General features: G+C 45.7%; 1 protein-coding gene across 3 annotated transcripts in view; it reads right to left on the reverse strand.

The window, feature by feature from the left end:
* Positions 1–3,894: 3,894 nt before the first annotated feature.
* The window catches only part of LOC139407425 (jun dimerization protein 2-like), a 36,351-nt gene continuing 17,481 nt past the window's right edge, over positions 3,895–22,764 (reverse strand). For 2 of the 3 annotated variants that reach the window (XM_071151195.1, XM_071151196.1), the window contains exons 3-5: positions 6,200–6,427; positions 5,645–5,749; positions 3,895–4,994 (exon numbers count right to left, since the gene is read on the reverse strand). In XM_071151195.1, the coding sequence (XP_071007296.1) occupies positions 4,791–4,994; positions 5,645–5,749; positions 6,200–6,418 (528 nt within the window). In that variant the 5' untranslated portion in view covers positions 6,419–6,427 and the 3' untranslated portion in view covers positions 3,895–4,790. The remainder of the gene's footprint in view (positions 4,995–5,644; positions 5,750–6,199; positions 6,428–22,764) is intronic. The other variant, XM_071151194.1, reaches the window with a different exon arrangement.

Here is a 22,764-nt window from a genome sequence, read left to right on the forward strand (position 1 = left end):
GATATAGACGATCATCCACCAAACCAACAAATAGAAGTCGTCAACGGTCAAATAGCGCCCCCTTTTGGACATTTTAAGTAATTCTAAGTAATTCTGATTTCTAAACCTTCATTCCAGTAGGAGGCAATATAGATACGGTAGAAAAGGTCCGTGTGAACGCTGTCTTTCCATAAAAAAAACGTTATTTCAGTAGTTTAAAAACGTTTATTTCAGTAGTTTAATGAATGAGCTGAAAAACAGAAAACAATGACAGTTATCCACCAAACTAGTCACATTGGTAAGGAAACGGAGCGTTTCACACACAGCTCCATTTACACACTCCATTTACACACATTTACACACGTTCAAACTCGAAGAAATAATACATATTTTTCCCCTCGTTTAAAAGCTAAAAAAGACTGGGTCCCGCTGTATTGCTCAGGCTGCACTACAGCGTCTATTCACAGGCGCGATCCCACTACTGAGCGGCACGGGGGCTTTGGCCTGCTCCGTTTCCGACCTGGGCCGGTGCACCCCTCCTTAGACGACCTGGTGGTCCCAGGCTCCCCCAGGAGCACCATATCGATACCGAACTTAGTGCGGACACCCGATCGGCATAGTCCACTGGAGCTCAGAACTCCTGAGCTCAAACGATCCGCCAGCCTAAGCCTCCCAGCAACTTGGATTACAGGCGCACGCCACTGCGCCCGGCGAGAGAACAGAGGATTTTTAGGGCATTTCAAGTTAAATTCGTGACGTCACACAATTCGTCACATGACTTCCTGTGTGGTCTCTGGCGCCGTCCTGTGATTATAAAATTATTTGCAATCATTTCGACTACAGCACATATGCCTTATTTCATGGTTGTTTGAATTCTATTCCTACTTGAAAAGTCAATAAATATGTCCTGGTTATTTCATGGACTGTAAATGAATAAAGAAATACGATACAGAGATTTACAACCCTAGCCAGACAGACTTTTAATAGATACCATGTTGGATTTCCGACTACATCTGGTGGTTATAGCCTTATCTCATGCCCACAGGTTCACACTAAATCCATGAGTTTAGTTCACTTTTACATGATTAAACACGTTTTCAGTATAAATTGTTTTCAACTGTAGTGTCCTTGCTCAGCTCCTGTTATGTTTGCACTTCAGGCAATATTCAGATAAATTGGAAAGAATGACCTACCCAGCAGTGAATCATCCATCTGGAATCAAGCCTACAAGGACAGGACATACACTCAACTGAACCAAATGTGTACACATTCTCTTACTACAGAGCACCACTAGCGGAGAATCTAATTGCAGAGAGTTCCGTGTTTTGTCTGAACATGTCCTCTTCTTTTCCTGTAAACATCACGTAATGTTCCACATAGGGTTGAAAAATTACGTTAACTTTGCCAAAATTCCTAGGTTTTCAATAAATCCTGTTTGGAGGAGTCTATAAAGGGCTGAACATATGAAACCAAGCCATTCTTCAGTAAAAAGGCTTGAAGGACTTTATCATTCTGTTTTTAACGTAACAGTTGTAGCACATTTGTACACTTTGACATAATAAAGTGAGAGTGTTTATTTAAGTAGAGCTTTTCATTGTGTCTCAAAATGCTTTACATCCTACAGGGTCACACACCTCTTCAGCACCGTAGAGGTAGAGACTGTGGTCCCAAACGGCACACCCTAGACGTGTCCCAAACGGCACCCTATTCCCTATATATAGTGCACTACTTTTGACCAGTGACCCATGAGCTCGCTGTATTGCTCAGGCTGGACTACAGCGTATATTCACGGGCGCGATCCCACTACTGAGCGGCGCGGTGGCTTTGGCCTGCTCCCTTTGCGACCTGGGCCGGTGCACCCCTCCTTAGACGACCTGGTGGTCACCGGCTCCCCCAGGTCAGACACCATGTGGTGAATAGGATGGGACACATCCTGTGCCAGTTATGATTATAACTGTCTGTTATCTCACATGGGAAACTTTAGCTCCGGCTCAGCCTGCTCTTGAAGGCAGGCTGAATGCCAGTGAGGCCCAGGAGGAAGAGCTAGGAGCCAGGCTGATAAGGCAGAGAGCCAGGCTGATGAGTAAGGCTGAGATCCAGGTTGATGACTAAGGCTGAGTGCCAGGCTGAGTGCCAGGATATTGACTAAGGTTGAGTGCCAGGCTGATGAGATAGGCAAAGATCCAGGCTGATGAGTAAGGCAGAGAGCCAGGCTGATGACTAAGGCAGAGAGCCCGGCTGATGAGTAAGGCTGAGAGCCAGGCTGATGACTAAGGCTGAGAGCAAGGATATTGACTAAGGTTGAGAGCCAGGCTGATGAGTAAGGCTGAGAGCCAGGCTGATGACTAGGCTGAGATCCAGCCAGGCTGATGACTAAGGCAGAGAGCCAGGCTGATGACTAAGGCAGAGAGCCAGGCTGATGACTAAGGTAGAGAGCCAGGCTGATGACTAAGGCTGAGATCCAGGTTGATGAGTAAGGCAGAGAGCCAGGCTGATGACTAAGGCTGAGAGCCAGGCTGATGACTAAGGCAGAGGGCCAGGCTGATGACCAGGATTAGACTTAATCTATATCCGGGAAACTGGCCCATAGACATTCTTGAGAGCTGAGAGCCCGGCTGATGACTAAGGTAGAGAACCAGGCTGATGACTAAGGCTGAGATCCAGGCTGATGACTAAGGCAGAGAGCCAGGTTGATGAGTAAGGCAGAGAGCCAGGCTGATGCCTAAGGTAAGTGTGTGCTTCATGTTGTTGGTGGGGATCTTAATTTAACGATAAGACTCATAGGTCCAGTTTCCCGGCCACAGATTAAGCCTAGATGCAGACTAAAAAGCATTCTCAATGAAGAATCTCCATTGAACTACATTCTTAGTCCAGGATTAGACTTAAATCTATATCCGGGAAACTGGCCCATAGACATTCACTGATGCTAGTTGGTGCATTACAAGCATTGCACAATGCAATGAAAGAAAATATTGATACACAGATCATTATATATCAACATCACTCTCATCAGTCTTCCAGCAGGCTGACACACTGTGTTGTATCCATCAGACTGACCAGAGGTGGCCTTCTCAGCTTCACTAGGACTCGATGACACATACACAGGACACTTCAACCCTGAAATCACCCTGGTCTACGCTCAAGTCTTCACCAACAGCTACAGGTACTGCCTTATACTGTGAACATCGACATCAATAGTAACCAAATTGTCCAAAAAGCCGTATGTAGATGTTTTACAAGGGAGGGCGCAAACTGAGGTGAGCCAAAATACCAATAATGTCAATAATAGTATCCCAATAGTGGTAACAGTTTCCCAATAGTGGTAACAGTATCCCAATAGTGGTAACAGTATCCCAATAGTGGTAACAGTATCCCAATAGTATGCCAGTCAGTTATTGGGTAAACCACCATCGTTTGGGCATCCCTGTGCCTTCTTCAGGGTGATGTCATGAATGCTTGAACCAGACAAACTACGCAACACGCGCAACCAATGACAATTAGAGAGGGGCGTGTCATCGTGAATGGTCTGACAACCACGCGCTGCCAGACATTGCGATAGTAGTACCGTCATGCAAATAGATCAAGAAATGAAAGTCGTAACGTAGTTTGACAAATATAATTTATATATGAGGGGGGGGGGGGGGGGGTAAGAAAGTCATACATAAGTCATTGAGAGATATTGCCCAGCTGTTAACTGAACAATTCTTCTTTTCACAGCTGCTAAACAGCGTAATTATTCATATAGAAAAATAGAACTGGACAGACTGACAGACAGATGTACAAATGCTAAATCACATCAAGTGATTAGAATGCAGAACATTTCACAATAATACATGTCATATATATATATATATATATATATAAAGCGGTATAAAATAAGCACATTGCAAGACAAGACATTGACGTAACAATGCCTTTTTTTTTTTTTTTTATAAACAGGAGTGTAAACATTATTTCGTATAGTTTTATATGTGCTTCTATTTATGACGCCAGCGTCACCACAAATCGGATCAACCGGAATACTGCCGTCGTCAAGGCAGACGATTTTTCCTTTTTAGCATTGTAAATATAGAATACAAAAACAACTGTTATGTTCCAACTTTAGTATAAACTGAATGTATGTAATGGACAGATCCTAGAATATTACTACAGCTGTATATTTAAAGGTGGTATACAGAACGCTGGCTGGTTACACCTGTGTATCTCTAGCGTTATACAGGTTTAGAGTATCAAAAACAACAGCCCCTTTGTTTTGTCTCAGTGCTGATAAGTGCCGGTAACAGAGAGCATTAGAATGATTGACCTTAGTGTTTCCCGTTCAACATTATAGTTTCCACTTTATACCTTCTTCTATTTTGTCATTTGTTGTAAAATGATGGTTGGATGCAGTGAGTAAAACTGAGGGCACTTGACTGGGTTTCAGAACAAACAGCACTTATTATGATGCAGAGAGAACAGGGTTGGGCGTAAGGCAGAGAGCCAGGCTGATGACTAAAGGCTGGGAACCCGGCTGATGACTAGGGTAGGGTTCCCTCTTCCCTCAGAGCCCACTCAGGTAACATTACCAAGGTGTTACCGAGGCAACGGAACCTTAAAAAACAGGTCTTTGAGCAAAGACAGACGAGAGTCTCAACAAGTCTCCAGCTTTGAGGTCAAGACAGTACATACTGAATGTGCTTCAACAACAAAAAACGGCAGTTGATTTTAGAATTTTTCCAAAATGGCCACCATTCATGACGATGATGACAGTTGTTTTTTTGTTGGCGGATCTATCTTTCCCGACCTTCGGTTTCTTGTTTCCCCCTGTGGTTTCATTTGGATGCGGTCAGCTTTTCGGCAGCCAGGTGTTCTAGCAGGGGGTTGGCCTCGCTCTCGGGGGTCTTGACGCTGTCGGTGCGGACGATGCAGGTGGGGCGGTGGAGGTTGAGCATCACCATTAACTGCTGTCTCTCCATCCTCAACTCCTCAATCTGTGACTTCAGGTCAGTGTTCACCACCTCCAAACGCTCTGACTCCTACAGGGAGGACAGAGGGGGTACACTGTTAAGCCATTTATTTAGCCAGGCGAGTCAAGGAGACTTTCTCTTTTACAATAACCACTAGAGGTCCCACTTTAAACAAACTAGAACATTAATGCTTTACAGAGTATTCATAATGTCTTCATAAACACTATATAGATGCTTTACAGAGACTTCATAAACACTATATAGATGCTTTACAGAGTATTCATAATGTCTTCATAAACACTATATAGATGCTTTACAGAGTATTCATAATGTCTTAATAAACACTATATAGATGCTTTACAGAGCATTCATAAGGTCTTCATAAACACTATATAGATGCTTTACAGAGTATTCATAATGTCTTCATAAACACTATATAGATGCTTTACAGAGACTTCATAAACACTATATAGATGCTTTACAGAGTATTCATAATGTCTTCATAAACACTATATAGATGCTTTACAGAGCATTCATAATGTCTTCATAAACACTATATAGATGCTTTACAGAGTATTCATAAACACTATATAGACGCTTTACAGAACATTCATGTCTTTATACTATCTAGTCCATCTTCTACAGCCAATTTGCAAAGAACATCCCAGGTATAAATAAAGAACTCTTGCCGCCATTTTGAAAAAGAAAACGCGACTGACCCTTTGGAGGAAGTCCGTTCTCTCCTTCTTCCTGTTCCGACATCGTGCTGCTGCCACTTTGTTCTTATCTCTCCTCCGTCTCCTCCGCTCATCGTCCTCGTCCATCTGCAGGGAGAAGAGGTGTTGTGATTGGCTAAATGGGGGACCTTTCCAAGGCCTGTATATTATTAAAACATCGTGATGACAACCTTATCTTATCTTAACATATATTTCCTGTATGTTTTACTCCTGGGGGTTTTCCATACTGTTTTATTGTGAACTGCAGATAACTGTGCCTCAGTTTGACACATGTGATTGCCATCTTGGAGGCAAAAGTGAAGAGTTGAAGAGAGCCCAGATTGAAAATGGTTAAGTTGTGTAACATCTAAACTACTTCTCAAATTGCCCACTTGGTGGAGCTAAAACTTAGTAGGCTTGTCCAGTTTTCAACAGACCACCATACATATAAAAAAAAAACAGAACATGGCCTCAAAATGATTAACATCCACCTCACGCTCTTCTTCCTCCTTCTTCCCCTCCATCTCCCTCTCCACCAGTCTACCCCTCCCTCCTCACCTCTCCCTTGATAGCAGTGAGCGGCCTCTTGCCCAGCCGTCCCAGGAAATGCAGCGGTGACAACATGGCGCCCAGGTTCCTGAAGTCCTGTGCAAGTTTGAGCTGATCGGTGAGTGTAGTGGCAGAGATGCCCGCCAGTGGGCCCAGGCTGGGCAAGGAGCCGGCCGTCAGGGAGGGGTCAAGGATCTGGCCGGGCATCATGTTAGACCCAGCCACCATACACCACAGCTACGGAGGGAGAGAGGAAGAGGGGGAGAGAGGAGGAGATGGAAGGTCATTGATTGTAAGGTCCAGCTACTTTATTGTCCATTGCTACAGGGTCTTCTGACGTGCCTTATTCATGTCCCTGTGTCCGTCTCCTTTCCCTCATAGTTCTAAAGCTTTAACAGAATTGACAAACTGGATTTTGCTAAATTCTACTCTGGAATGTTCATCTACATTTTTAAGTAGGCTCCGTGTTCAGGCTGTGGCTATGATTCATCATGCATTGCATACCAACAGTATTTTTTATTTTTTATTTTAATGATTGCGGGCAATTTTCAAGAGTTTGCATTGAGAAGTCCTGTGGTCAATCAAAGAAAAATGAAAGGAAGAGAGAGAGAGAGAGAGAGAGAGAGAGAGAAACAGAGCCTGTACAGAGGAGGCCTAGAGGAAGTGACTGCAGAATGAATATATTTCTGTAATGACTGTTAGAACCAAGACTGTGCTGTGGAAAACTCCTGATGGCCAAACAGAAAAAAAAATGTTGCTCATGGAACAGTGCAACTGATCTGATTCGTGGTTATGAGGAGAGGGACGGTACAGGACACAAACTTGATCTGGCGATGAAGTGCGTTCTTTCAGCCAAGACGTGCATTATGAGCAGAGTATGTGTCAGTATGTGATGAAGAGAACTAAGAGCAAGAGAGGGAGTGCGTGATGTAGTGTCCACAACTAAAGAATCATTGTGGAATCTGAACAGACACATCCTGAACGCAGCACGATGATGTACTTACTACATGTACATGCTAACAGAAAGGTGGCTAGCTAGCTATGTGTGTCAACGTCGCAAAGTATTTATAAACAACAAAAATCTTATATCTTAATTAAAGTTTAGTTCATTTTCATTCTATTATCTATACAATAGGCCATCATTGATTCTGGCCCAATAGGTCTGGTATATTACCTCTGTCCTGGAGCTTTCTGTTTTGATAGGGTTATACCCTGGCTAGAGTAACCCGAAGGGTGTTTGGCATCCCCAGCGTTTCTGTAAGCGCTTTTCTCCGCCGCTGGCCTGCTCTCCAGATGCCGTCGCCTGAACCTGAAGACACAGGCTCTGGCCGAACTCGTGTTTCTAAAAATGAATTTAAAAGGCACTGTAGATGGAGCCTAATAAGGCATTTTTAGTTTAATTTTGTATTTAATTCTAAGTAACTTAATACAACAAAATGTTGTTTAAATGCTGATGTATGTCCCTACCAAACTAGTGTGTCGCACTTCCAAATGCATTTCTTTGTAGGTTATAGCCTTGAAATAACAGAATGAATTTATCTGTCTATCTGACCTACTTATGGTGTTTATATGCTGTTTAATATGACATGCAGCCCATTTGAAATGACGAGCACAACTTAGTCACCTCTTCCTGTTGTTTTTTTTGTTTTTTTTAAATAATTAAAATCATATGGTTTGGTTTCAATACTTGGAGCGGCAGTTTTTCTTCCTGTGAGCGCTGAACGGTTTTTAGCGGTTGGAAAGGACGTGGAGCGCCCGAGCTGCACACCGCTTCATGAGAGCGATGAGCGGGATTTCCTCGACCTCTCAACTCAAACACTCTGATTGTGAGATGAGCAGGACAGGACAGCTGACCAACTGACTGCTTGCTGCCGGTGGGGCTGACCAGCTGACTGTTTGTGTGTCCCAACTGGCACCCTATTCCATATATAGTGCACTACTTCTGACCAGGGACAGTAGTCAAGAGTAGTGGACTATAGAGAATAGGGTGTCAGTTGGGACACATCCATGTTCCTGACTGACTACACTGCTGGGCTGGGTTCCTTTCTTAGGAAAATAATCGGCACCTTTTATTACAAAAGCCAGAAAGAGCGAGAGAGAGAGAAAGAGAGAAGAGAGAGAGAGAGAGTGCAAAATAGAGAGAGAACGAGAGGCAGAGGGAGAAGAGGTTACAAAAAAACAAGAAGACCTGTCATGTAAGCCCTATTCTAGGTGACTCCACCCAGCCAAGAGCTGGTCTCACAGCTTGTGTGTTTGGACTGAGTGAAGGAGGGAGAGACCGAAAGAGGGAGTTACTGTCGGAAAAAATGGACTGAGACCAAGATGGCACAGTTTACCGATTACACATTCTCCGATTCCTCCTCTCAGGAGATTATGAATGAATAAATATTTTGTAAGTGTATAGATACCTAGCCAGGCCTACAGCAGGGCTAAACACCTAGCCAGGCCTACAGCAGGGCTAAACACCTAGCCAGGGCTACAGCAGGGCTAAACACCTAGCCAGGGCTACAGCAGGGCTAAACACCTAGCCAGGGCTACAGCAGGGCTAAACACCTAGCCAGGGCTACAGCAGGGCTAAACACCTAGCCAGGGCTACAGCAGGGCTAAACACCTAGCCAGGGCTACAGCAGGGCTAAACACCTAGCCAGGGCTACAGCAGGGCTAAACACCTAGCCAGGGCTACAGCAGGGCTAAACACCTAGCCAGGGCTACAGCAGGGCTAAACACCTAACCAGGCCTACAGCAGGGCTAAACACCTAGCCAGGCCTACAGCAGGGCTAAACACCTAGCCAGGCCTACAGCAGGGATAAACACCTAGCCAGGCCTACAGCAGGGCTAAACACCTAGCCAGGCCTACAGCAGGGCTAAACACCTAGCCAGGCCTACAGCAGGGCTAAACACCTAGCCAGGCCTACAGCAGGGCTAAACACCTAGCCAGGGCTACAGCAGGGCTAAACACCTAGCCAGGGCTACAGCAGGGCTAAACACCTAGCCAGGCCTACAGCAGGGCTAAACACCTAGCCAGGCCTACAGCAGGGCTAAACACCTAGCCAGGCCTACAGCAGGGCTAAACACCTAGCCAGGCCTACAGCAGGGCTAAACACCTAGCCAGGCCTACAGCAGGGCTAAACACCTAGCCAGGCCTACAGCAGGGCTAAACACCTAGCCAGGGCTACAGCAGGGCTAAACACCTAGCCAGGCCTACAGCAGGGCTAAACACCTAGCCAGGGCTACAGCAGGGCTAAACACCTAGCCAGGCCTACAGCAGGGCTAAACACCTAGCCAGGGCTACAGCAGGGCTAAACACCTAGCCAGGGCTACAGCAGGGCTAAACACCTAGCCAGGGCTACAGCAGGGCTAAACACCTAGCCAGGGCTACAGCAGGGCTAAACACCTAGCCAGGGCTACAGCAGGGCTAAACACCTAGCCAGGCCTACAGCAGGGCTAAACACCTAGCCAGGCCTACAGCAGGGCTAAACACCTAGCCAGGGCTACAGCAGGGCTAAACACCTAGCCAGGCCTACAGCAGGGCTAAACACCTAGCCAGGGCTACAGCAGGGCTAAACACCTAGCCAGGCCTACAGCAGGGCTAAACACCTAGCCAGGGCTACAGCAGGGCTAAACACCTAGCCAGGGCTACAGCAGGGCTAAACACCTAGCCAGGGCTACAGCAGGGCTAAACACCTAGCCAGGGCTACAGCAGGGCTAAACACCTAGCCAGGCCTACAGCAGGGCTAAACACCTAGCCAGGCCTACAGCAGGGCTAAACACCTAGCCAGGCCTACAGCAGGGCTAAACACCTAGCCAGGCCTACAGCAGGGCTAAACACCGAGCCAGGGCTACAGCAGGGCTAAACACCTAGCCAGGCCTACAGCAGGGCTAAACACCTAAGTCAGAATGCTGTTCATTGACTACAGCTCAGCGTTCAACACCATAGTGCCCACGAAGCTCATCACTAAGCTAAGGACTGTGGGACTAAACACCTCCCTCTGCAACTGGATCCTGGACTTCCTGACAGGCCACACCCAGGTGGTAAGAGTAGGCAACAACACCAGCTCCTCTGCCATGCTGGTCCTCAACACTGGGGCCCGTCAGGGGTGTGTACTTAGTCCCCTCCTGCATTCCCTGTTCACCCACGACTGCGTGGCCAAACACGACTCCAACACCATCATTAAGTTTGCTGGCGACACAACAGTGGTAGGTCTGATCACCGACAACGATGCGACAGCCTATAGGGAGGTCAGAGACCTGGCAGTGTGGTGCCAGGACAACAATCTCCCTCAATGTGATCAACACAAAGGAGCTGGTCGTGGACTAAAGGAGAAGGCAGGCCGAACAGGCCCCCATTAACATCGATTTGGCTATAATGGAACGGGTCGAGAGTTAAGTTTCTTGGTGTCCACATCACCAACAAACTATCAAGGTCCAAACATACCAAGACAATTGTGAAGAGGGCACGACAAAACCTTTTCCCCCTCAGGAAACTGGCATGGGTCCCCAGATCCTCAAAAGGTTCTACAGCTGCACCATTGAGAGCATCCTGACCGGTTGCATCACTGCCTGGTATGGCAACTGCTTGGCATCTGACCTCAACTAACCTGTACCCCTGCACACTGACTCGGTACCGGTGCCCCCTGTATATAGCCTCGATATTCTTATTCTTATTGTGTTACTTTTTATTATTACTTTTTATTTTATTCTACTTGGCAAATATTTTTTTTAACTCTTCTTGACCTGCACTGTTTGTTAAGGGCTTGTAAGTAAGCATTTCACGGTAAAGGTCTACACTTGTTGTATTCGGCGCAAGTGACTAATAAAGTTTGATTTGATTATTTGTTTGACCGCAACTTCTGGGGTAGCTAGCTTTAGCTTAGTACCTCACCAGCACCAATACAACCAGCCTGAAAACAATGTCCAGTAGAAACAGCAGTCATTTTCACTATTCTTAGCAATGTATTAGCTAGGTTGCCACTTGTTGTTCGCCTATTGAAATTGAAAAATAAATAGCTAGGCAACTACTTAACCCTGTTGCCCAAAGCTGACGTTATAAACAGCCAGATCGCTTCATCTGGCTTTTGAGGCTCGACTGTACCGGGTTGTGTTGTGAAGCTAGCCACAATAAGGATTAGGCACAATAGTGGAATATTGCGGTTTGCCTTCAAAATAAAAGCATGTCATTGACAGTGATGCAAATTAAATACAAAGAGTAGAATTATACAATATTTTTATTTTGAAGATTAACCGCAAAGTCCACTATTGTGGCTTATCCTTATTGTGGCTAGCTTCACAAAGATGGGTTCAACAACCATTAATCAAATAAGAACTGTCTTGTAAATTAGGGTTATTTTAGATCAGGGGTGTCAAAGTCAAATGGACGGAGGGCCAAATAAAAAAATCAGCTACAAGACGAGGGCCGGACTGTTCGAATGTTCATTGAAAAATTTTTAAATGACGCATATAGTCTAGTGAACCTAATTGAACCTACTGAAAACCTAACAAATATATTACAATATGATCAGATAAATAAAGCAATATTTTCTTATGGCTCTGTCAGTAATCTTTAATTTTCAACAGACACAAAAGACAAATTTCCTTTATATAAATATCCCCATAACATGAACATTAAATGAAAGAAACCGGTATTCAAGGCACCATCAGTAGACTATATTTTCTATTTTAGCAAAAGTGGGCTAAATTTACTTCAAAGAAAAAACAATAATAGCAATTTTCTATCATCCACTCAACTGAAATATTTTTAAAATATAATTGGATTGAAATACAAAAAAATAAAGTGCAAAAATCTATTAATCAAAAACAACACTTTGTTTAAGGAGAAGTAACATGCAGTGAAAACAAATATTAAATTTTAACTTTTAAACTTGAACTGAGTAAAAACTCTAAATATGTGATTGCACAGTAATGTTCACTTGTTTGAGGTTGAGGGTGATACTTGGTGGTGTCCCATCTTTTCCACAAGTTCATCAATGTTCGGGGTAAGGCTCTGAGCTGAAGAAATCCTCAGAATTGAGTGGAGGTGTTCAGCAGTAAGTCGACTTCTGTGTGATGTTTTGTTCAGGTTCATCAAAGAAAACAGTTGTTCACACAGGTATGTGCTGCCAAACATAGACAACGTTTGAGCAGCCTGGATGCGCAGCTGGGGCATTGTGCCGGGGAGGAAACGGGCGAACTCCGCAGCACCCACTGCCGCATATTTTGCCCTCAGTGCATCATTGCATTGGAGGTCAATCAACTCCATTTGGAGGTTTGGTGGTGAGCTTTCCACGTCAACAGCAAATGGGTTACCGAGCAGTTCCAACCTGCTTTTTTGTGCTTCAAAGTCAGCAAATCGGCGTCGAAAGTCAGCGGCAAGCATACCTATTTTATCAGCCAACTGTGTGCTCGGGAACGCACTGGTAGAGAGCTTCTCTTTCATGGTCTGGCAGCTGGGAAAGTGGCTCAAATTTTCTTTCCGCATCTGCGTCTCCCACAGAGTCAGTTTGGTTTTAAATGCCTTCACTGTACTGTACATATCAGAGATGACACGATCCCGACCCTGCAGCTGCAAGTTTATTGCATTCAGATGACTCGTAATGTCACACAGAAAAGCCATTTCACACAGAAACATTTCGTCTCGGAGTTGTGTTGTGTCTTTCCCTTTGCTGTCCAAGAACAGACAAATCTCCTCACGAAGCTCGAAACATCTTTGAAGCACCTTTCCCTGGCTTAGCCATCGCACCTCTGTGTGATAAGGCAAATCACCATGCTCCGTTTCTAACTCCGTCAGAAATGCCTTGAACTGGCGGTGATTCAAACCTTTGGCTCTGATAAAGTTAACTGTGCGCGTGATGATGCTCATTACATGCTCCATTTTCAAGGCTTTACCGCACAACGCTTCCTGGTGTATGATACAATGATAAGCTGTCAGCTCACCTGTCGCGTTTTCCTCTTGCATCTTTTCCCGTATCTTCGCCACCAGTCCGCTCCTGTGTCCACACATCGCAGGTGCTCCGTCGGTTGTCAAACCCACGAGTTTTTCCCAAGGCAGCTCCATCTCATTTACACATCTTGACACCTCTTCATACAAATCATGCCCCGTAGTTGTGCCATGCATAGGACGTAAAGCCAAAAACTCCTCTGTCACGCTTAGGTTGGAGTCCACTCCGCGGATGAAAATTGACAACTGGGCAATGTCAGAAATGTCGGTGCTCTCATCCACAGCCAAGGAATATGCAATAAAATCTTTTCCCTTTTTCACAAGCTGCTCTTTTAGATTGATGGACAACTGGTCTACTCTCTCGGCAATGGTGTTTCTGCTCAGACTCACATTTAAAAAGAGTTGCCTTTTTTCTGGGCAAACTTCGTCACAAACTTTAATCATGCAGTTTTTGATGAAATCCCCCTCCGTAAATGGCCGGGCTGATTTAGCGATCTCTTCTGACAAAATAAAACTGGCCTTGACAGCAGCCTGGCCTTGTGATTTGGCTTTTTTGAACAGAGCCTGTCGAGATTTGAGGCCTCGTTTTAATTCCTCTGCCTTTTGTAGCCTTTGTTCCATGTCCATATTCTTGTTTTTGTCCGCGTGTTTCGTTTCATAATGTCGTCTCAGATTATACTCTTTCAGTACCGCCACACTTTCTCCACACAGAAGACACACAGGTTTTCCAGCTACCTTCGTGAACATATACTCCGACTCCCACCTTGTTTGAAACCCCCGGTTCTCAGTATCCACCTTCCGTTTTGCCATTTTTGATGGGTATCTGAAAGTTAATTTTACTGTGATGCTGACGACTGCTGTGCCAATAAATATTGAAATGAAGCAGCCTACTGCTCGGTGCGTCACCTTTGCATTGTGGGAAATGTAGTATTGGTGCGTGTAAAAGATCTGCGGGCTGCCGGCTTGCTGCGGGCCGGTTCTAATAATAAATCAAGATCATCCCAGGGGCCGTAAAAAACCTTCTTGCGGGCCGGATGTGGCCCGCGGGCCTTGACTCTGACATATGTGTTTTAGATGATGACACCTAGCTATATAGCTAGTTAGCTTACTCTAGCTACTGAAACAGATTATGTTGTGTTATTTGACATGTCAAATAGTGTTTTGACGTGTATCTTTTTCGACACGCAAAGACAAACGGCATTGGATAGAAATCCTGGTTGAGAATGAAACAGATGAACAACGAAAAAGCACAGCAAGTAAGTGAAAGAAATAGGTTTTGATGATGTTTTACTGGTAATGGGGACATATGTAAATGCCCACAAAATAACTTTTTGGTCAGTGTGGTGTGTAATCTTTATTTAACTAGGAAAGCCAGTTAAGAACAAATTCTTATTTACAATGACAGCGCAGAAGTCGACGGGCCAAATGTGCGCCACCCTATGGTACTCCCAATCACGGCCGGACGTGATACAGCCTGGATTCGAACCATGGACTGTAGTGACGCCTCTTGCACTGAGATGCAGTACCTTAGATCGCTGCGTCCATGTGTGTGTGTGTGTGTATGTGTGTGTGTGTGTGTGTGTGTGTGTGTGTGTGTGTGTGTGTGTGTGTGTGTGTGTGTGTGTGTGTGTGTGTGTGTGTGTGTGTGTGTGTTAACTATTTAACTGTACTAGAATCGATTATCGGTATCGGGTTTTTTTGGCAGGGAAAATATCGGATATCGGTATCGGGCAAAAATATAATATTGGTGCATCGCTATTTCTTTTTTGTATATAATAGTAATATTAGTAGTATAGTATAAGTAGTGTTGTGTGTTTCATTAATTGGCTAGCTAGTTAGTGTCTTCAAATTCTCCAGTCTGTCATTCTACTCTTTCCCTACCGATGATAAACTACGAAAGAAGTGGGTGAACAACATCCGACGAGACAACTTCACCGTCAGCAAAAGCTCCAAGGTCTGTGGCAGGCATTTTCTTCCTGAAGGCGTATTGGAGCCTACTCCGGGAGGGCTACGTCGTCTGAGAAAGGGAGCTGAGCCACTTCTGTTCCAATGGAACAATTAGGTTATTCAGTCACGGGGAATCCCATCCCTACGCTAAACAGGCTATGGGCTGATTCATATAGGAGACATGATATAAGATTATACAAATCTCTACAACCTGAATCTACAAAGGAGCTGCATTGGCCGAAGTGTGTCAGAGCACAGACTGAACTAGCATACAGCAGAACAACTCCTTCCAACTATAAAAACTACAAAAGAAACTCCTTCCAACTATAAAAACTACACAAGAAACTCCTTCCAACTATTAAAAACTACAAAATAAACTCCTTCCAACTATAAAATCTACACACGAAACTCCTTCCAACTATTAAAAACTACACAAGAATCTCCTACCAACTATAAAAATTACACAAGAAACTCCTTCCAACTATTAAAAACTACACAAGAAACTCCTTCCAACTATTAAAAACTACACAAGAAACTCCTACCAACTATAAAAACATTCAAACTAGATCCAGATGTTTATCAAACTGATCAACAAGACTGATGTTTAACTCTGTCTGCAGAGTTTGGAGGTTTGAGGAAAAAGACCAAAAATATCCACTGCTAGATCAAAGACCTTTCCAACAACGAACACACAGTTAAGACCAGAGAGCCCCCCCTCAAAGACATTTCTTGCTGTGAACACCCTCGATTGTTTGACACGTGAAACAATTAAGAACCCCCCCCCAGAAGCAAGTAGGGGTTGCTAAAAGCCAGAGGGTGAAAAGGGGCTTTACCACTCCCTTTTCAAAAGGGGGGGGGGGGGTTCTTGTACTTTCTCTGTTTGTGTCGCCGGGCTGGCGGGCGAACGTTTGCCAGGATAAGTGGTCAGTGTTTGATGATGCAACACACTCTCTGTATTCTCGCAGTCAAGCAGAAAAGCCAGTCGTGCCACACAGCCAATATAATTAATATACTGTACCCCCAGACAGACAAAGACAGTCACACAGGACAGGGCACGGCAGGACAGGGCAGGACAGGACAGGGCAGGACAGGACAGGGCACGGCAGGACAGAGCAGGACAGGGCACGGCAGGACAGAGAAGGACAGGGCACGGCAGGACAGGGCACGGCAGGTCAGGGCAGGACAGGACAGGGCACGGCAGGACAGGACAGGGCACGGCAGGACAGAGCAGGACAGGGCACGGCAGGACAGGGCACAGCAGGACAGGGCACGGCAGGTTAGCGCAGGACGGGGCAGGACAGGACAGGGCAGGACACGGCAGGATGGGGCAGGACAGGACAGGGCAGGACGGGGCAGGACACGGCAGGTTAGGGCACGGCAGGGTAGAGCATGGCAGGTAGAGCATGGCAGGACAGGGCACGGCAGGGTAGAGCATGGCAGGACAGGAATTTCTGCTTTACAGAACCGCCTAGTCGACTGAAAGGCCTCAGGAGAAGCCAAACACACAGCACAGTCAGGGTGGGAGAGGAAATGCCATGTATTAGAACTCAATGCAGGTCCTAGCTAGCTGGCACATGGCCAAGACCAATGGCATATGAGCCATGGCTGCATGTAGGTCTAATGTGCCTGCGTGTGTGTTCGTAAATCTGTGTGCACTCAGACAAATGTGTGTGTGTGTGTGTGTGTGTGTGTATATTTATACATGTCAGGAAACCCTGGATTTCTCCACTCACATACTTCATCCGTCTTCAGGTCGACAAAATGGGTCCATTTCCTGCACCATTCCTGAGGCCAATTAGCTGCTCCAATCCAAGGCTGAGGAATTCAACCTCTGTGTCCCAAATGGCACTCTATTCCCCACATAGTGCCCTACCTTTGACCAATACCCATAGGGCTCTGGTCTAAAGTTGTGCACTATAAAGGGAATAGGGTGCCATTTGGGATGCAACCCCAGACTCTACCATCAATACCCTAGCAGCTCCACTCTCCTACCATCAATACCCTAGCAGCTCCACTCTCCTACCATCAATACCCTAGCAGCTCCACTCTCCTACCATCAATACCCTAGCAGCTCCACTCTCCTACCATCAATACCCTAGCAGCTCCACTCTCCTACCATCAATACCCTAGCAGCTCCACTCTCCTACCATCAATACCCTAGCCTAGCAGCTCCACTCTCCTACCATCAATACCCTAGCAGCTCCACTCTCCTACCATCAATACCCTAGCAGTTCCACTCTCCTACCATCAATACCCTAGCCTAGCAGCTCCACTCTCCTACCATCAATACCCTAGCCTAGCAGCTCCAGACTCTCCTACCATCAATACCCTAGCCTAGCAGCTCCAGACTCTCCTACCATCAATACCCAAGCAGCTCCACTCTCCTACCATCAATACCCTAGCAGCTCCACTCTCCTACCATCAATACCCTAGCAGCTCCACTCTCCTACCATCAATACCCTAGCAGCTCTCTTCTCCTACCATCAAAACCCTAGCAGCTCCACTCTCCTACCATCAATAACCTAGCAGCTCCACTCTCCTAACATCAATACCCTAGCAGCTCCACTCTCCTACCATCAATACCCTAGCAGCTCCACTCTCCTACCATTAATACCCTAGCACCTACACTCTCCTACGATCAATACTCTAGCAGCTCCACTCTCCTACCCTCAATACCCTAGCCTAGCAGCTCCACTTTCCTACCATCAATACCCTAGCCAAGCAGCTCCACTCTCCTACCATCAATACCCTAGCCAAGCAGCTCCACTCTCCTACCATCAATACTCTATCAGTTCCACTCTCCTACCATCAATACCCTAGCAGCTCCACTCTCCTACCATCAATACCCTAGCCAAGCAGCTCCACTCTCCTACCATCAATACCCTAGCAGTTCCACTCTCCTACCATCAATACCCTAGCCAAGCAGCTCCACTCTCCTACCATCAATAACCTAGCAGCTACACCCTCCTACCATCAATACCCTAGCCAAGCAGCTCCACTCTCCTACCATCAATAACCTAGCAGCTCCACTCTCCTACCATCAATAACCTAGCAGCTCCACTCTCCTACCATCAAAACCCTAGCAGCTCCACTCTCCTACCATCAACACCCTAATCTAGCAGCTCCACTCTCCTACCATCAAAACCCAAGCAGCTCCACTCTCCTACCATCAATAACCTAGCAGCTACACCCTCCTACCATCAATACCCTAGCAGCTCCACTCTCCTACCATCAATAACCTAGCAGCTCCACTCTCCTACCATCAATACCCTAGCAGCTCCACTCTCCTACCATCAATACCCTAGCCTAGCAGCTCCACACTTGCTAAAGGTGGCTAAAAGCAGGACCAGGGTGTATTCATTGGCACCATTTCCACAGTTGTTGACTGGCCAGTCAACAAGAAGCTAACATTAACCTATAGTGCATGGCTTACTTCCTTATGTATCCTCCTGGAGCATGGGCCATCGACATCATTAGCGCATGGCTTACTTCCTTATGTATCCTCCTGGAGCATGGGCCATCGACATCATTAGCGCATGGCTTACTTCCTTATGTATCCTCCTGGAGCATGGGCCATCGACATCATTAGCGCATGGCTTACTTCCTTATGTATCCTCCTGGAGCATGGGCCATCGACATCATTAGCGCATGGCTTACTTCCTTATGTATCCTCCTGGAGCATGGGCCATCGACATCATTAGCGCATGGCTTACTTCCTTATGTATCCTCCTGGAGCATGGGCCATCGACATCATTAGCGCATGGCTTACTTCCTTATGTATCCTCCTGGAGCATGGGCCATCGACATCATTAGCGCATGGCTTACTTCCTTATGTATCCTCCTGGAGCATGGGCCATCGACATCATTAGCGCATGGCTTACTTCCTTATGTATCCTCCTGGAGCATGGGCCATCGACATCATTAGCGCATGGCTTACTTCCTTATGTATCCTCCTGGAGCATGGGCCATCGACATCATTAGCGCATGGCTTACTTCCTTATGTATCCTCCTGGAGCATGGGCCATCGACATCATTAGCGCATGGCTTACTTCCTTATGTATCCTCCTGGAGCATGGGCCATCGAAATCATTAGCGCATGGCTTACTTCCTTATTTATCCTCCTGGATTAGCAACTAAAAGGCTTGCAGTAAAGCCCAAAGCTTTGCACCTGCAGATAGGTTAAGTCACGGTCTGAAAGAGGCGTTCCCCACCACAGGGGGAAAAGAGGCGTTCCCCACGACAGGGGGAAAATAGGCGTTCCCCACCACAGGGGGAAAAGAGGCGTTCCCCACCACAGGGGGAAAAGAGGCGTTCCCCACCACAGGGGGAAAAGAGGCGTTCCCCACCACAGGGGGAAAAGAGGCGTTCCCTACCGCAGCGGGAAAAGAGGCGTTCCCCACCGCAGGGGGAAAAGAGGCGTTCCCCACGACAGGGGGAAAATAGGCATCCCCACCACAGGGGGAAAAGAGGCGTTCCCCACCACAGGGGGAAAAGAGGCGTTCCCCACCACAGGGGGAAAAGAGGCGTTCCCCACCACAGGGGGAAAAGAGGCGTTCCCCACCACAGGGGGAAAAGAGGCGTTCCCCACCACAGGGGGAAAAGAGGCGTTCCCCACCACAGGGGGAAAAGAGGCGTTCCCCACCACAGGGGGAAAAGAGGCGTTCCCCACCACAGGGGGAAAAGAGGCGTTCCCCACCACAGGGGGAAAAGAGGCGTTCCCCACCACAGGGGGAAAAGAGGCCTTCCCCACCACAGGGGGAAAAGAGGCCTTCCCCACCACAGGGGGAAAAGAGGCCTTCCCCACCACAGGGGGAAAAGAGGCCTTCCCCACCACAGGGGGAAAAGAGGCGTTCCCCACCACAGGGGGAAAAGAGGCCTTCCCCACCACAGGGGGAAAAGAGGCCTTCCCCACGACAGGGTGGAACTTGAAGCAGCCATGCTTCTCATCCAGAACACTCTTTAACTTATCTTGTTGAAGAACAGCACTGTTCGCCTCCTACATTTGGCCTCAGCATATTTGCCTGCTCGCCTCACATATCATCTTGCACAACTCTTAGTGACATGCAAACAGCCCAACCTATCTCTGGGCTGGAGAAGGAATAACATGGTGAAAATGAACAATGATAGTGATGCTCCTCTCCTCAAGACCTGAGCCATGGCTCCATTACTGCCTGGATGAGTCCCAAATGACATTCCTTCTATAGTGCACTACTTGAAAACATAAAACTCTGGTCAATAGTATCGCACTATAAAAGGGGATAGGGTAGTATTTGGAACACAGCCTCTGCACTCAGTCAGTCATACTATGCTACAGTGTGTGCTGTTGAGTTTCTGACCCAGGCTTCCTTTCTTAACCCTCTGGGGAGAAGAAGAATTTGATAAACGGAATTACACTGAGACGCCAATTTCTCACTTTAAAATGAATGCCAAACAAAAACCATTGATTTCTAAGTTTAACAAACCATACTCTATGCACAATGAGTAAAACTTGTAATTAAAATACTGGATATGCAGATGCAAAGTTTGGTGACATTAGTTAGTTATTAGTATTAGTTAGTATTAGTTTGTTATTAGCATTAGTTTGTTATTAGCATTAGTTTGTTATTAGCATTAGTTCGTTATTAGCATTAGTTCGTTATTAGCATTAGTTCATTATTAGCATTAGTTCGTAGAGTTAGTATAATCTTCCTCAGTTTTATTCTGTCACCAAACTTTGTATCTGCAACAGTTCTTCCTGTACATGTGGTTTTTGTAAAAACAAATTCTGTGGAAATGAATAAAAGTAGTTCTGGTGCATAGAGTTCTACAGTTTGTTAAACTTTTGAAATCAAACGGTTTTGTTGAGTATACAGCGTAATTCCGTTACCATGGAATTGTCCTTCATGCTACACAAGGACAGTTAGGCCAACCTTACACAAACCCTCATTCTTTTGACTTTGGAGGGATCGGACAGTTAGGATAAAATGCAGATGGTACAAAAGTGGACTCCTAAAGGCCAGGGCCCAGAGGTACTGTATGGTACTGTGCTGTCCAGGGCTGTGATGTGGTATGTTATGGTGCTGTGGTATGTTATGGTGCTGTGATATGTTATGGTGCTGTGATGTGGTATGTTATGGTGCTGTGGTATGTTATGGTGCTGTGATGTGGTATGTTATGGTGATGTGGTATGTTATGGTTCTGTGATGTGGTATGTTATGGTGCTGTGATGTGGTATGTTATGGTGATGTGATGTGGTATGTTATGGTTCTGTGATGTGGTATGTTATGGTGCTGTGATGTGGTATGTTATGGTGCTGTGGTATGTTATGGTTCTGTGGTATGTTATGGTGCTGTGATGTGGTATGTTATGGTTCTATGATGTGGTATGTTATGGTTCTGTGATGTGGTATGTTATGGTTCTGTGATGTGGTATGTTATGGTTCTGTGGTGTGGTATGTTATGGTGCTGTGATGTGGTATGTTATGGTTCTGTGGTATGTTATGGTGCTGTGATGTGGTATGTTATGGTTCTGTGATGTGGTATGTTATGGTTCTGTGATGTGGTATGTTATGGTGCTGTGATGTGGTATGTTATGGTGATGTGATGTGGTATGTTATGGTTCTGTGATGTGGTATGTTATGGTGCTGTGATGTGGTATGTTATGGTGCTGTGGTATGTTATGGTTCTGTGGTATGTTATGGTGCTGTGATGTGGTATGTTATGGTTCTATGATGTGGTATGTTATGGTTCTGTGATGTGGTATGTTATGGTTCTGTGATGTGGTATGTTATGGTTCTGTGGTGTGGTATGTTATGGTGCTGTGATGTGGTATGTTATGGTTCTGTGGTATGTTATGGTGCTGTGATGTGGTATGTTATGGTTCTGTGATGTGGTATGTTATGGTTCTGTGATGTGGTATGTTATGGTGCTGTGGTATGTTATGGTTCTGTGATGTGGTATGTTATGGTTCTGTGATGTGGTATGTTATGGTTCTGTGATGTGGTATGTTATGGTTCTGTGATGTGGTATGTTATGGTTCTGTGGTATGTTATGGTTCTGTGGTATGTTATGGTTCTGTGATGTGGTATGTTATGGTTCTGTGATGTGGTATGTTATGGTTCTGTGATGTGGTATGTTATGGTTCTGTGATGTGGTATGTTATGGTTCTGTGATGTGGTATGTTATGGTTCTGTGGTATGTTATGGTTCTGTGGTATGTTATGGTCCTGTGATGTGGTATGTTATGGTTCTGTGGTATGTTATGGTTCTGTGATGTGGTATGTTATGGTCCTGTGATGTGGTATGTTATGGTGCTGTGTTATGTTATGGTTCTGTGATGTGGTATGTTATGGTTCTGTGATGTGGTATGTTATGGTTCTGTGGTATGTTATGGTTCTGTGATGTGGTATGTTATGGTGCTGTGGTATGTTATGGTGCTGTGGTATGTTATGGTGCTGTGGTATGTTATGGTTCTGTGATGTGGTATGTTATGGTTCTGTGATGTGGTATGTTATGGTTGTGTGGTATGTTATGGTGCTGTGGTATGTTATGGTGCTGTGGTATGTTATGGTGCTGTGGTATGTTATGGTCCTGTGATGTGGTATGTTATGGTTCTGTGATGTGGTATGTTATGGTGCTGTGGTATGTTATGGTGCTGTGGTATGTTATGGTGCTGTGGTGTGGTATGTTATGGTGCTGTGGTGTGGTATGTTATGG

This window comes from Oncorhynchus clarkii, chromosome 4 (assembly GCF_045791955.1).
Source record: "Oncorhynchus clarkii lewisi isolate Uvic-CL-2024 chromosome 4, UVic_Ocla_1.0, whole genome shotgun sequence".
Lineage (NCBI taxonomy): Eukaryota > Metazoa > Chordata > Actinopteri > Salmoniformes > Salmonidae > Oncorhynchus > Oncorhynchus clarkii.